Source organism: Capra hircus, chromosome 24, assembly GCF_001704415.2.
Source record: "Capra hircus breed San Clemente chromosome 24, ASM170441v1, whole genome shotgun sequence".
NCBI classification, from domain to species: domain Eukaryota; kingdom Metazoa; phylum Chordata; class Mammalia; order Artiodactyla; family Bovidae; genus Capra; species Capra hircus.
The window spans coordinates 45,604,830-45,621,032 of NC_030831.1; the positions used below are offsets into that span (position 1 = coordinate 45,604,830).

At 48.0% G+C, this 16,203-nt stretch overlaps 1 protein-coding gene across 1 annotated transcript in view; it reads left to right on the top strand.

Annotated features, from left to right (window-relative positions):
* The window catches only part of SLC14A2 (solute carrier family 14 member 2), a 66,757-nt gene that overhangs the window by 15,201 nt on the left and 35,353 nt on the right, over positions 1–16,203 (top strand). The window contains exons 4-7 of the mRNA XM_005697163.3: positions 4,035–4,163; positions 8,800–8,992; positions 12,984–13,131; positions 14,426–14,560. Of these exons, the coding sequence (XP_005697220.2) occupies positions 4,035–4,163; positions 8,800–8,992; positions 12,984–13,131; positions 14,426–14,560 (605 nt within the window). The remainder of the gene's footprint in view (positions 1–4,034; positions 4,164–8,799; positions 8,993–12,983; positions 13,132–14,425; positions 14,561–16,203) is intronic.

Here is a 16,203-nt window from a genome sequence, read left to right on the forward strand (position 1 = left end):
AATATACATACTTGTCATTCTCCTTTCCCAATTTTGACCCAGTCAGTTTTCCGTATCCAGTTCTAACTGTTTCTTCTTGACCCTCATACAGGTTTCTCAGGAGATAAGTAAGGTGGTCTAGTACTCCCATCTCTTTAAGAATTCTTCATATTTTGTTGTGATCCATAGTCAAAGTCTAGCATAATCAATGAAGCGGAAGTAGATGTTTTTCTGGCACTCCCTTGCTTTCTTCATGATCCACCGAACGTTGGCAATTTGATCTCCGATTCCTCTGCCTTTTCTAAATCCAACCTGTACATCTGGAAGTTCTCAGTCAACATGCTGCTGAAGCCTAACTTAGAGGATTTTGAGCATAGCCATCCTAACCTGTGAAGCGAGCACCATAGCACAGCAGTGGGAACATTCTTTGGTGTTGCCCTTTGGGCTTGGAATGAAAACTGACCTCTTCCAGTCCCGTGGCCTCGGCTGAGTTTTCCAAATTTGCTGGCATATTTAGTGCAGCACTTTAATAGCATCATCTTTTAGTATTTTAAACAGCTCAGCTAGAATTCCATCACTTCTAGTAGCTTAGCCTCTTGATGAAAGTGAAAGAAGAGAGTGAAAAAGTTGGCTTAAAGCTCAACATTCAGAAAACAAAGACCATGGCATCCAGTCCCATCACTTCATGGGAAATAGATAGGGAAACAGTGGAAACAGTGTCAGACTTTATTTTGGGGGGCTCCAAAATCACTGCAAATGGTGACTGCAGCCATGAAATTAAAAGACACTTACTTCTTGGAAGAAAAGTTATGACCAATCTAGATAGCATATTCAAAAGCAGAGGCATTACTTTGCCGACTAAGGTCCATCTAGTCAAGGCTATGGTTTTTCCAGTGGTCATATATGGATGTGAGTGGGACTATGAAGAAGGCTGAGCACCGAAGAATTGATGCTTTTGAACTGTGATGTTGGAGAAGACTCTTGAGAGCCCCTTGGACTGCAAGGAGATCCAACCAGTCCATTCTGAAGGAAATCAGCCCTGGGATTTCTTTGGAAGGAATGATGCTAAAGCTGAAACTCCAGTACTTTGGCCACCTCATGCAAAGAGTTGACTCATTGGAAAAGACTCTGATGCTGGGAGGGACTGTGGGCAGGAGGAGAAGGGGATGACAGAGGATGAGATGGCTGGATGGCATCACGGACTCGATGGACGTGAGTGTGAGTGAACTCCGGGAGTTGGTGATGGACAGGGAGGCCTGGCGTGCTGCAATTCACGGGGTCGCAAAGAGTCGGACACGACTGAGAGACTGAACTGAACTGTTCTTAGTTCTTCCTAAGGCCCACTTGGCTTCACACTCCAGAATGTTTGGCTCTAGGTGAGTGACCACACCGTCATGGTTATCCAGATCGTTAAGACCTTCCTCCTGTAGTTCTGCTGCGTATTCTTGCCACCTGTTGTGAATCTCTTCTGCTTCTGTTAGGTCCTCCTTTGTGGTGCCCTTCCTTATATGAAATATTTCCTTGATATCTCTGGTTCTCTTGAAGAAATCTCCAGTCTTTCCCATTCTATTTTTTTCCTCTATTTCTTTGCATTGTTCATTTAAGAAGCCCTTCTTATCTCTCCTTGCTGTTCTCTGGAACTCTGCATTCAGTTTGGTATATCTTTCCATATCCCCCTTGTCTTTTGCTTCTCTTCTTTTTTCAACTATTTGTAAAGCCTCCTCAGACACCACTTTGCCTTCTTGCATTTCTTTTTCTTAGGTTTTGGTCACTGCCTCCTGAATGATGTTACAAACCTCTGTTCATAGTTCTTCAGGCACTCTGTTTACCAAATCTAATCCCTAGAATCTATTTCATCACCTCCACTGTAAAATCTAATTCTACTTCCTGCAAATCCCTCCTCCTCCAGGGAGCCACCCCTGACTCTCCCAGTGCTCTCTGAACCCTCCTTTCTCTTTGAACAATCACAGAATATACCCCCATACCATATGGGATGGTTCTCTGCTTTCTGAGTCTGCTCTCACTGGCTATGTTGAGAACAAGAATTCCATCTCAGATGTTCCATATTCCACCACAGTGTCTAGCAAAGACTCCAACTTCATTTCTGGAAGGTCAGTGACATGTTCTACACTAAGGCTCTGAGCACCCTACATGACATCCATACACACATCATTCTGAGAAGCCCCAGCTTCACCACGGTCCCCAGAAAAGTACTGATGTAGCTGCATATTCTAGTCATGACCTCCACCACTCCCCTCCACAATGCCTACCAGCCTATCCCCACTCCCCCCTACACCCCTTCTCCCTGTCCACCACTCCTTCTTCCCTGCACGCTCACGCCCCAATCCTGACTTCTCCTACCCCACCCCCACTAGTCCAAGAAGGCACTTAACCACTGCAGCCTCAAGTTCAGAAGCACTGATGCCCCAGAGTCCTGGAGGAATGTGGTTCTAGTGAAGGTCTTTGGGGGCATTGAGATTGAACCTAATTTTATATTTTTGATGGTCAAGGTAGGGATGTAAGGTGATGGGGTTCCTTTTGACAATCAAACCAGAAGCCACCAAAGTTTTGGTACAGAAGGGTCCAGGGAGAGGACTTGCCATGGGGAAGGGCAACTGTGGAGGCAGCCCTTAGATGCCCCCCTAATTTTATCTCCCCTGAGTTCCTTTATTTGATTCCCGCTGTTCCTATACACACTCCTGCCAATATGGGTCAATGGTCTCTGCTCAGTTTTCCCAAATCAGCTGTTATTAAAACTAAAAGAGGACTAAATTCTAACATGGAACAGAAATGAGGAAATACAGAGAAAATGCAAACACCCTTAAAGATAATGATTTTTTTTTTCCCAAAACATAGGTTTCTCAGGTAGTTATTCTAGTCCTGAGGAGATTCTGAACTCCAATGGTCTTTCCTCTTGCCCTGTTCTTTCTCAGCCCCCTGCCTGCTCCCAGGAGCAGCTAAAGACTCAGCTGTCCTGAATCCCATACAAGTGTCCCCACACAAGTGCCCCATGTTCAGCTTCTCTTGTTGGAAACTTGATACGCTTGCCCACCCTCTCCCCTGCCCCCCACTCCAGCTGAGCTGATCTCCTGCTCATTCCACAACTGGAGGTCCCCTGTTCTAGACCTAAGCTGTGGCCTCTGCCAGGCAGGAGCCTCCTCTGGTCAGAGCACCCTTCCTCCATCACAGGACATGATGCTTCCAGATGCCTCTGCCTGTGAAACAGTCAGTACCTGGTAGGATTTAACATGCACTCACATCCATTCAACAACTCCTTGTACAGACACTGTTCACTGCTGTTGACACTCACGTCAGATGAGCGTTGGCCCCATGAAGCTTTCAGTGGAGGGCAGCGGAGACCACAGCATACAAATCTCATTCTCCGTGGGGGCTTTGCAATGCTATTTGCCCAGTCTCATCCCTTGCCCAGCAGAGCGATGGGAAGGGTCAAGGGCAGAGTTCACTCGGATCGGGGAGAGTTTGGGTGCACACAGGCGTCTCTGATGAGGCAGAAGGAGGCAAAGCTTGGATTCTAGGGCACCTCTGGTCCTCCTGCCATGCCGGGGGTGGGGAGGCACATGGGCCTCACAGAGGACACGCCTCATCAACTCTGAGGACAACCTCAGACAGGAGAAAGCATTCAATGTCAGAAAGTCACAGTGTCACACAGCACAGTCAAAACATACACTCTCCTCCCTGCCTCCCTTCTTCTTCCTCCTGCCCTGTCTCTTTCACACACGCGTGTGCACGCACACACACATACACCTTCCTGGTGTCAGGTGTCTATTAGATTTCCCTCTATATCAAGGAGCCTAGATTGCCCTGGCTTGCGAAGGAGATCTTATACACAAAGTGCGTCATTTAATTCCAGATCAATGAGAGTAATCACGTGTGTGTGTGTGTGTGTGTGTGTGTGTGTGTGTGATCTAGAAAGATACTAGCAGCAGGGTGACTACCCAATACTCATCAAGTGAGCTGATCTTTTTCTGCGAGCACCAGGAATGGGCCAAGTGAGTGCCCCCAAATTTACACGGTAACTGTGTTTTCACCCTCAGGGCTGCCATCGCCTCGGGTCTGCATGGGTACAACGGGATGCTGGTGGGAATGCTGATAGCCGTGTTCTCTGAGAAGCTAGACTACTACTGGTGGCTTCTGCTTCCCGTGACCCTCACAGCCATGTCCTGGTGAGGCCCCTCCTTCCTTCTGCTTCCTTACCTACAGGGACCCAAGGCGTTGTGTCTGACACTGGCATGGGGCCCAGTGTCTTCTTCAAAGGCTGGCTTGTCTCCCAAGAGTCAGGAGTTCAGTTGTAACATGAGGGGGTCATTTTGAGTTGGGAATAATAGGGACCTTTCAAAGGCTCTTTCTTTACTGTTTATGGCTGTGCTGGGTCTCTGCTGTACACGGGTCTCTACAGGCATGGTGAGAGGGGGCCACTCTTCCTTGCCATACGTGGGCTTCCACTGTGGCGGCTTTTCCTGTCGTAAAGCAGGCCCCTGAGTGTGTGGGCCTCAGCGGTCGTAGCACAGGCTCAGTTGCCCCACAGCATGTGGAATCTTCCCAGACCCGGGATTGAACCCACGTCCCCCGCCTTGGCAGGTGAATTCTTAACCACTGAACCACCAGGGAAGCCCACCACATAAGTTTTACTGTGCTGATAAACTCCTCTTTATGATAGGCTTCCTAATGAGGGCTAACACTTACCAAGTATTTTCTAAGTGCCTGGCACAGTGCTACGCAAGGGAGGACTATTACTGTCCCCAGTTTACAGAAGGGCAAGGAAGGCACGCAGAAGCTGCGCAACCTACCCCAGATGATAAACCCAGAGTCCGCACTATTCAGCTCCAGGCTACATGGGAATCGTCTATCCAGCAGCCTAACCAAGACCCAAAAGCTGAAATTTCACTTCTAACAAAATCAGAGAGCTTGTTTGGGACAAAATATCTCTGTTTAAAGCATAGAATCTTTGAGCAAGAAGCATCAGTTGAGGTCTTGCTGTTCAATCGCCTCATTTTTTCAAAATAAAACAGTCAAGATGAAGGGTGTTAGGAACAAACAGGCCGTTTACACACATGATGCCCAGTTCACTTGAACCTGCAGGAGTCTGTAGCATCACGCCCACCGCCGCTGGTCACTCCCACCGCCGCTGGTCACGCCCACTGCCACGCCCTGGCTGAGATCCTCAGGGGAGCCTGTGTCCCCCAGCCCCTGAGCTCTACAACTCTCCGACATGCCATGCCGTCTGATTTTTAACATCTTTCTCTGGTTTCAAAGTCGGGAGTTACTAAAACCCGTCAGTTTAATTTAGTTTAAGTGCCGTTCCAGCACTTTCCAGTAGTGTTTGGAAATAAATTAAGACATTAAGCATTCTGGGCAATTTACATTTCTTCTTAGGATTTCCTCCTTAATGTATCAAGACAAAATGCTAAGGCAGTCATTTCTGTGGTGATTTCCTTAATGCCCCCCACATGCCACGCTGCAGAAGGAGGAGGGCCTGTCTTTATTTGCATCCATTTGGTTTATAACTGCAAAGATTAAGCCCCTAAGACACGGAGCGCTGGATGCCAGTGTCTGCAGTGTCCTCACCCTACCTTCACTTCCCAATTTAAAATGAAAAAACAAAACGACAAAAAAAATTGAGCACCTCTACCCTGGCACTTCACTAATCCATTCATGCAGTCCTAGAAGCCAGTCCACAGGGCAGAGACTAGTAGTGCCAGAGTTCCCCAGCAAACTACAATTTGCTGAGGGCCTTCATTGTCCGGGGATTGTTCTAGATGGTGGGGACAGCTGTGACCAAGAGAAGGTCTGCCTCCTCTGGGAGCTTACATTCTTCTTGGCAAAGAAAGAAATACATTCATAAATAGTTCATTAAAAAGATCCTTTCAAGATGAGGTAAGTACTTTAAGGAAAGCAAAACGGGGCAAATGGGAAGGAGTGGTCCAGACTCGCACGGTCAGGGAAGGCCACTTTGCAGAGGGGATATTTAAACAGTCACCTAAACGACAAGAGTGTACCTGCCATTTGAAGTCGCAGGCAGAACCAGCAGCATGTGAAAAAATTCCAGCTAAAAAGCATGATGTGTTCAAGAAACAAGACCAGTGGGGCTGAAGCCCAGTGAATGAAGCAGGGGTGGCAGGAGGCGAGGGCAGAAGTAATGAGGGCCATGTTCCATGCACCACATGACTCCAGGGAGCCTTTTTATTAATTGAAATATTGTTGCTGTACAATGTTATGTAAGTTACAGGTGTGCAATATAGTGATTCACAATTTTTAAAGATTATATTCCACTTATAAATATTATAAGATATTGGTTATATTCCCTGTGTTGCAAATATATCCTTGTAGCTTACTTTGCACCTAATAGTTTCTACCTCTCCAGTAAGCCTTTCGATTTTTACTACAGCTGTGGTGAGAAGCAGTTAAGCAGACGAGTGGAAGGACGTGGATAAATTTAAACAAATCTCTCTCCTCGCAGTGTAGGGTGGATTCTAGCTGGAACAGGCGTGGATGCTGGAAGTGTAGTCAGGAGTCTGCTGCAATAACCCACAGAGGACAGAAATGTTTTGACTAGAGCCATGTCCATGAAGGCGATGAGAAGCGGCTAGGCTTAGGGTGTATTTTAAGGACGGTGAAGGCAACAGGACATTCTGGGAGGCTGTGGAGCGTGATGAGGCAGGGAGGAGAGAAGACTCAGTGTGCTCCTGTAATCTGCCTGAGAACTTGGGCTGATGGAAAAGGCAGGGAAAAAAAGCAAGCTGGTGGTGGGAGACAGGACACAAATCAAGAGTTCTGTTTGGACACATTAAACGTCAGTCTTCTGACTAGAGATGCTGAGAAAGACATTGGATGTGCAAATGCGGAACTTAGTGATCTGGTCAAGATTAGAAAATAGTAGCATGTAGAAGATACTTCATCCTGGAGACTAAAGACAGTCACGCAGAAAGAGAGTGTTCGAACAGAGAAGACCCAAGGCAGAGCTGTAGGATCCTCCAGCATTTAGATGTCTGGCAGAAGAGGGGAAGACCCGCCAAAGGGGACTTGAGGAGCGCCTGCAGAAGCAACGAAGTGCAGTGTCGTTGTAGCGCTGACAGAAGGGTCTCAATCCCTGATGGAAGGGTTGAAGGTCCAACTGTCAAACGAAAGAGGCAGAGACTGACCATGGATTCAGCAAGAGAGATGGCATCTGTGAGCTGGAACAAGAGCCATTTCCATGGTGTGGGCAGAACATATACCTGATGGGAGTGGGTTCAGTAAAGAGGTGAAAGAGAAAGATTGGGGACAGCAGAGGTAGACTAGTCTTGAGTGTTGCTCTGCAGGAGGCAGAGAAATGGGGCAATAGCTGGAGCAGAAATCAGGTTAAAGGGGGAAGATCGTTATGTTAGAAGGCACTAGAGCACTCTGGCCTTCCCAGGTGGCTCAGTGGTAAAAAATTCAGCTGCAATGCAGGAGCACAGGAAACCCGGCTTCGGTCCCTGGGGAAGGAAGATCCCCTGGAGTAGGAAATGGCAACCCACACCAGTATTCTTGCCTGGAAAATCCCACGGACAGAGGACCCTGGGGCGGGCTACAGTCCATGGGGTTGCAAAGAGCGGGACACGACTGAGCAAGTGGGCACACACACACTAGAGCACGTTATGCATTTATGAGGGTGACCTGGAGAAAATGGAGAGGTTGAAGCTGCAAAAGAGAAAGGACAGAACTGCAGGAACCAAGACTTTGAGACAGGCTGAATCCCAAGTACAGGAAAAAGAATTAGCCTGAGAAGAGAGCGGGAGCACTCCATTATACGAAAAGGCAGAGAGGCAGAGTGTGTGGGAACAAAGCAGTTGGAATATGATTCTTATGGTCAGGAAGATGAGGCATGTCTCATCTTGTCATTTCTGTTTTCTTAATGAAGTAAAGCAAGGTGGTCAGTGAAACTAAAGGGAGACAGAAAGCAAAGATTTGAGGAGAAAGGAGAAAATGTGAAATAGTTGTCTCAGCAAATTGGAAAGTTAATTTGCTAGGGATCTATAGTAGGGATTAGGGCAGGCTTAAATGCCTGTTTGAGACTGATCATCCTTAATTAAAAGTTACCCAATCAACCGCATCACATGAGTTCGAGTTTGGCCCTGCAGCTGTACACCTGTGCACCTGTGGGAGGCATAGGGCATTGGATGCCAGGCGATGGTCCTTTCAGAAGAAACTGAGACGAGGCAAGGTAAATTTCCTAGTGCTACTCACTCAGCCTATAAGTGTAGGAGTTAGGATTTGCACCTCACTCCCTCTTTCTCCAAAATCGTGCTCTCTACAAGGAAGATGAAAAGAACACAGGACACAATCAACTGAAGGGTTCATTTTCACATGCTGGCTCCCAGAATAGTTCCAAGCGCTTGAGCTGAATTCAAGCCTGTGAGTTTCCTACGTCCATAGCAGCCTCCCCCTAGAAGGTTACTTCAAGCATATATTCTAAATGTTATCACAGCCCAGGAGACATCATAATGTACCTTATAATAACCCAAAGGCAACTCATGCCATTTTGTAAGGATTAGATTTTGTTTTCTTGGTTTAAGAAACAAAGAAATATGTTAATTATTTTATAAAGTTTCCTACTGAACACAAGTTATAAGACTTTTCAATTTTGTTTCCCAAAGATGTAGACTTATATTGAACACTGGCTTATATCCAGTCCCAGGTCAGTGGACCACTAGATTCTCAAGGGAGACAGGAATGACTGTGTGAAGGAAAGGGGAACAGTGAGTGGCCCAGTGAGCGGACTAGACAGCGTAGACCGAAGATTGATGACAGCAATTAATCTTTTCTCTCTTTCATCTCCAGCCCCGTCTTTTCTAGTGCTTTGAGTTCCATCTTCAGCAAGTGGGACCTCCCTGTCTTCACGTTGCCCTTCAACTTCGCCGTGACTCTGTACCTGGCAGCCACCGGCCACTACAACCTCTTCTTCCCCACGACGCTGGTGGAGCCTGTGTCTTCAGTGCCCAACATCACCTGGTCGGAGATTGAGATGCCCTTGGTAAGTCGCCAACGGCAGGTGTGGGGGCAGCCTGTTTCCACTGCAGCCATCTCAGTCACCACTCTGTGGATTACTCAGGCTCTCAGCTTCTCTGCACCTCCAGTAAATGATGCATCTTAGCAGAGAGGAGCACAGGAAAGGGTCGCTGCCACCTCCACGTCTTCTTTCCATGACCCCCTACTGGAGACCGTACATGTGCCAGGCTTGTCATCAGACGCTGAGCATACACAGGAAATAGGACAACATCCCTGCCTTCAGGACACCTACCATCTGCCCAGGGCAACAGATGATAAACAAGGGTACAGATGAGAGTTAGGCTGGCAATACAGAATGGTGGCTTTGAGGGGAAAATATTAAACAAGATGAATAGGTAGGTGGAGGGTCACGGCACTGAAATAATATTTAAAATTAGGAATTTAAAGATATTAGCAATAGGAGAATTTCCTGGATGTTCAGTGATTAAGACTCCAAGCTTTCATTGCCAAGAGCCCAGGTTTGATCCCTGGTTAGGGAACTAAGATCCCACAAGCCATGAGGCATGCTCCCTCCCCCCGCCAAAAAAAAAAAAAGATATTATCAATAGAAGATGGGGGTAAATTTTTGTGTATTTTCCATTTCAGTGGCTCTCAAGCAGGAGTGATTTTTTTTTCCCTCTTAGGGACGGTGAATATCTACAGAAATGTTTTAAAAGTCAAAACTAGGTGGAATGTACCGCTGGCCTCTAGTGAGTAGAGGCCAGGGATGCTACTGGACCTCCTACAATGCATGGCCTTCTCCCCACAGCAAAATTAACCAGCCCAAAATGTCAATAATGTCAAAGCTGAGAAACCTTGCCTTATGTCCTGATAGCCACACATATACAAATGTATTTATTCTACTAATCTCTAGAAATCAGAGATAAAGGGATATAATAAAAATCTCACACAAGATTAAATATATAGAATTGTAAAATTTTGACCTTGTTAGTGCATATTAATGGACAGCCCCATGGAGTGTAGCCCACCAGGCTTTGTTGTCCATGGGGATTCTCCAGGTAAGAATACTGGAGTGGGTTGCTATGCCCTCCTCCTGGGGGATCTTCCCAACCCAGGGATCAAACCCAGGTCTCCTGCATGGCAGGCAGATTCTTTACCATCTGAGCCACCAGGGAACCCCTGTTAATGGATACAGGGATAGCTAACAGCTTACCCTGAAGCAAATTTATCATGTACCAGACACGGTTCGAAGCCCTTAGCTTACTAACTCATTTAAACCTCACCATAACCCAATGCTAACTACCATCATCCTCTTTTACAGATGGGAAAACTAAGGCACAGGGAGGGTTAGTTGCCCAAGATCAAGCTGTAGCTGGTGCTTCAAATATTGTTCACAAAATCTGATTTCTGAGCCCTCCCCACCCAGCCTGGCCCTGCGTCTCGATGTGCTTAGTGTGGGGCTCGGTGTGGCCCTGGTGCCGGGCAGACATCAGGTGGCATGCACAGCGCAGGCCCTGGAGGCTCAGCCACACCCTGAGCCTGAAACTGTCAGCAAAGGAAGGCCTCCCCCGTTCCTCGTGGCAGACGCTGCTGCCAACGCTGCCAAACTCTTTTTAAAGTTTTTGTCTTGTTAGAAGTTTTATCTGGGGCTGGGGCTGGGGCTAGAATGGGATCAGAAGCAGGGTTAGGGTCTAAATCCAAGGCAATGGAAAAGACAGAGCCCTGTGTTTAAGTGAAAGCCCGCTCTCTCAAATGGAAAACTACTGGGGTCAGAGCAGGAACAAAACAAACTGAATGCTCAGCCGTCTGCTGACTGCACACACCGCCTCAGGGCACAGTCTGCTGTCCCTGAGCCCTTCGGGTGAAGCTGGTCTGAGTGACAGCCACAGGGCAGGCGGCACTGCAGAAAAATGCCCACTGAGCCCCCGATCGGCCCTGCATGGTGAGGCTGTACCATCCCATGCTGAGACCAGAGTAGAGACAGCCACTTAGAAGAGATGCTTCTTATTCATCTTCAAACAGTAAAAAGTACTAGGAGCCAAATCCAGGTTCCCTGAGGCCCAGGCTCACCCTCTGAGCTCCCCGCACCGCCTCTCTGACCACTGACTCCCTTCCTTCTACACCATCCAGATCTGAGTTTTGACCAATCAGTGCCATTTCTCTTTTTCTCTTTAAAACAATGAGGGGAGTGATTTCTGTTTTGTTTAGCCGGCTTGTTGTTGTTACACAAGGATTATCCAGAGTACAGAGAAGGCCGGTCCTTAGGAAATTTCCACCGTACACCTGACTGCCCTTTGCACCAGGGTGTTGGCTTAGAGAGCAACATGGAGGGGTCAGGGCCCCGGTTCACCAGGCTGAAGTTTGGATCCCAGCAGAGCTTCATTCTAAACTCAGACTTCACTCCAAGGCAGCTTGCCCCCTCATTTTTCTCATTCTTGCCTGCTTGGACTTTAAACTTGGCTTCCCAGGTGGAGCAGAGGTCCCTGGATTGGAACAAAGGATTTTCAGGGTTCCTTTAAATAAGACAGGGCCCGCACCCTGTGATTCCTTGCACAAGTCTATAGGCTCTGGACTAAACAATGGCTGGTGTTTAAAAGGCCACACATTCAGAGGCAAGAATGGACATAGTTTAAAAACTGTCTGGGACACTTCAAATTCTCTAAAGAAATCAGACTGACTCTAGAATTAAATGAAGTTGTTAAAAAGAACAAAATTTCACCAAAGGGAGAAGTGCAGTGAACTCCCTACATCTACAGTAGATGATGACTAATCCATTGGTCCCCAATTTCAATTGTACATTAGCAATATCTGGTGCTCTGGCCATGCCCCCTCACACCACTTAGGATGTCTGGTGAGGTGCTAGGCATTAACATTTTTTAAAAAAGAGCTTTAGGCGATTTCAGTGTTCACAAAATTTGGAAACCACTGAACAAATCCACGCATATTTATTAAACACCTATTATGGCCCCAGCTAAAGGAGTCCTGTCCTCAAAGAGGTCACATGAGCTAGTAATGGAGGAAGGAGTTGGCAGAATTTTGAAGCTGGAAGATTGTCTGTTGGACAGCCTCCTTGTGTTACAGAGATGGTCACACACAAACTTCTGCAGAAACCCCTAAAAGCTGGGGCTCGCAACTCTGGGCCAGTGCTCTCCCTGCCCTGTCAATCTCCCTCTTTTCCTTTGTGCCCTCAAATAACTTTTTGCCAAAATGTGGGTGATTTGGGTATTTTTTTTAAAAAGCTATCTTGACATCACTGCCAAATCAATCATCACCAGTTCCAACATCTCCCAGTGACTCTCAAGCCCAGGGATCCGGTGCTTCGTGCTGTTCTCCAGATATTCCTCATGCTACCTGTCTGCCAAGTGCTCCTGGAGATCAGGGGAAGTGCTCCTCTTCTTTCCCAGGCTCCCGCATCCCCGGGGTAGCACCAAATGTGAGCAACCAAGAGACTAGGGGTCAGGCTCAGAGGCTTTAGCCTGGGATCGACTACCGTGAGCTGGGTGATCTTTGGTCAGATCATTCATCAAAATGGCCTAGACAGAAACCAACACAATTTTCTGTAAAGCAGTTATCCTTCCATTTAAAAAATTTATTAAAAAAATTTTTAAATGGCCTAGAATATTTCCAGAATTCCTGGAATATTTCTAGGATTTCAGAAGGTCTAGAGGAAGCCCCCTGGTGCCCTGAAATCTCCCAAAGGCAGTCCAGGGAGGCACCCTCTAGACCCCCAAAGCAAAAGCCACATGTCCCTCAGAACCACCTTGCTCCAGCCTCTGTGCTGGGGACCTGCTCGGTTTTGCATGAGGGATGCTTAGATGCCTGCCAGGTGGTGGAGTGAGGAGTGATTTGTTCCAGCTCGTGCCTTCCCTTCCACATTCTCCCACACGCTGGCGGGCACAGCAATCCTCCCATTCCATGCCATGACCCCCTGGGGAAAGGCTCAGTCCTCACCCCGAGGCTTGGTCCTTGCATTATCAGCCCACACTCCACTGACCTGGATTTTGTTGACTTTGCAGCTGCTACAAGCCATCCCTGTTGGGGTCGGGCAGGTGTACGGCTGTGACAACCCCTGGACAGGTGGCGTGTTCCTGGTGGCCCTGTTCATCTGCTCGCCACTCATTTGCTTGCACGCAGCCATTGGCTCAATCGTGGGGCTGCTGGCAGGTAGGCCAAGGCTCCCCCTCTCGGCAGGGGTCATTTTCCTGAGGTCATTTCTCCCAGTACACACTAAAGAGTCTATCTTTACTTACTATCTTCACTGAAGTTTTTAAACACTGTCAGGGCTTGAGACTTATTTTTTTCCTTTCTTGAGTCTGCAGGGCATATGGGGAGATGCAAAAGGGCTGAGACCTATTGGCCTGTAGCCTCTGGGAGCTGAGGGGTGGGAGGCAGAGGAGCATCTGGTGTGGGTGCGGAGCACTAGCAGACCCTGTAGGGGTATAAATGACCTGCTGCTAAGTCACTTCAGTCATGTCCAACTCTGTGCAATCCCATAGACGGCAGCCCACTAGGCTCCTCTGTCCCTGGGATTCTCCAGGCAAGAATAATGGAGTGGGTTGCCATTTCCTTCTCCAACGCAGGAAAGTGAAAAGTGAAAGTGAAGTCACTCAGTCGTGCCCGACTCTTAGCGACCCCATGGACTGCAACCTACCAGGCTCCTCCTTCCATGGGATTTTCCAAGCAAGAGTACTGGAGTGGGTTGCCATTGCCTTCTCCATAAATGACCTAGCACTTTAAAATTTTGACTAAGCTAACAGGAAAAATTTTCCCAAGAATTGGATTGCCATTTAACGAATGTGATTTAATTTCTACATATGTGTCTATACACACATTCATATATGTAAATGAAGAGAGTAGAGTCAGAAAAGGACCTTGAGTGTTTTGGGAATAGAAGCCTGTTGACTTATCCCAATATTTTTCAAAAATTTCTAGGAAGTATGACTTTAAAAAAATGTTATTTGGAAATAGTTTCAAACTTATGAAAACTTACAAAATTAGAAATTGTGTCTGAGAGATACCCACAAATTCTTCATCCAGATTCACCTGCTGTTCACACCCAACCCCTTCTGCCGTCTCATTTCTCTGTCTGCATGTATCGATAAGTGTCTGGACATAATTTTTCTCAAGCAGTTGAAATCTTTCTTGCTAAAAATGCAGCTGCTCTGGCCAAAGGAGTGGGGAGGGCCTGCAGCCCCGCCTTCTTGGCCCACCCTCACCCTAGAAGCAGTCATACCTCTGAGTGAAATCTTTGAAAAACAGTGGAAGCCACTGCTCTCCGCCCACTGTTGCTTTCCTAAGACCAGACGCCCTTTGTAGAGGCTCCTCTGATGAGCAGGTATTGGCGGGGAGAGGGGGGTCAGCGATGGGAGGAAGGGCACCTGGGGACTGGCACCAGCCATGGGGTAGCCTTTGTGCTGTGACCTCGAATCAGCCAGAAATGCAGTACCTTGTCCAACAGCCCTGACGGTGGCCACGCCCTTCAAGACCATCTACCTGGGCCTCTGGGGCTACAACTCTGTCCTCTCCTGCGTCGCCATCGGGGGCATGTTCTACGCCCTCACCTGGCAGACCCACCTGCTGGCCCTCGTCTGCGGTAGGTACCGGGGAAGCTGGCAGCCAAGCCACTCTGCTGTTCCTTGCCCTTCCCCACTCCCCTGGCTGTGTGATACCCATGGTGGACCCTCATCAGTACTGAGCAGTAGTGATGGAAGGACTGTAGCTGGGATCTTATCACTAAGGGATTTAATGGGCCTTCCCTAAGAGCTGGGGGATCTGAGGTTCTTCCCCTGTCAGATGGCATCACCACCACTATTCCTCATGAACCACTAAAGTTCATGAGGAAATCACACATGCATTTCCTCATGTGCTAGTGGCAGCATTCCTGGCCTCAACAACTGTTCTCCCTCCACCGCTATCGACAGGACACCACTAAGTGCTAGGCCCTCGGCTAGACCTGGAAGACACAGACCACATCCTCGTGAAGCCATGGTCTAGCAGAGATGTAATTGCCCAATATTCAGGACAATTGTCTGTGATATCTAAAAAGACCACTGGAAAGAGCCAGTGAGATGACGTGCCTGGGAGGACTGAGGTCCCAGAAAATAGTCACATAATTAAAGGAGCCTGATTTGCATCGAGTGAACAAAGAATGCGCTGTGTGAAGAGAAATGACCACAGGCATGATACTGCACCCCAGCGCCGCGCTCCGTGCTGGGCAAACAGCACTCATTTCATCCTGCCAAGGCCACTGCCAGGCATGGATTTTAGCCCCATTTTACAGGTGAGGAAATGAGACTCAGAGGGTTGACAAACTTGTCCAAACACAACTATTGATGGCAGAAGTGAGATTCAAACTCCAGTCCCATCAGCCTCCCTGTCCTGGAGTTGCCTATATCCTCTGGAACCAACAGGACACTAATCACTAATACACAAAACTAGAGACAAGTGAAGGGCATAATATCATCCAGAAGGGCTTTTTTTGGTTTGTTTTCCCCCAGTTAAGTGTGGGAACTGTAAATGCCTTCTGTGTCTCTTGTACCCTCCCTAGCATCCAGCTGGAGGCTGGACTTGGAGCCAGTGGGCTCAGCAAATATTCACCAAGTCAAAACTACCAAGGTATTTTGAGGTTGAGACTGTAATTGTCTATGATCCTCAGAGAGGTGGCCAATTCCTGTGGCTGGAACCACCTGGGAAGGCTTTGGGAGGAGGCTGGGGCTTATCTCAACCCTTTCAGGGTGGGATTTAGATAAGCAAAGAGAGGGGAAAGGTGTTCTGGACAGGAAAACAGAGCAAACAGAGGCAGAAGTCGCTTGTCCAGAGGCACCAGGGCTGTGGATGAGTTCCCCTCACTGTCCTGGGGGTCCTCATCTGTGGGTGAAGCCGGGTGCCTGGCTCAGGGACCCAACATGGTCCAGCTGTGAGGGGACTTGAGGGTCCAACAGCATCACAGCAGCTCAGAATTTTGGACAAGAGGGACTTTATTCAGAGTTCATATAGTCTGACAACTCATCCCTCCAGACAGATAATCACCCAGCCATCCAGTCTGTGCTAGAGCGTCACCAAGGGTAGTGTGGAGGAGTAAAAGATGCTTATAGACCCCTGACTCTATGCAGGGCTACCGTGGAAGTGGGGAGGGAATAAAGGGATATGCAAGCTTTCATCTCTACCCTCAGAGAGCACACAGCCCAGTGAGAGATGGGTCACAAGGGAATACGCCAGATGTCAGGGTGTGGGGCC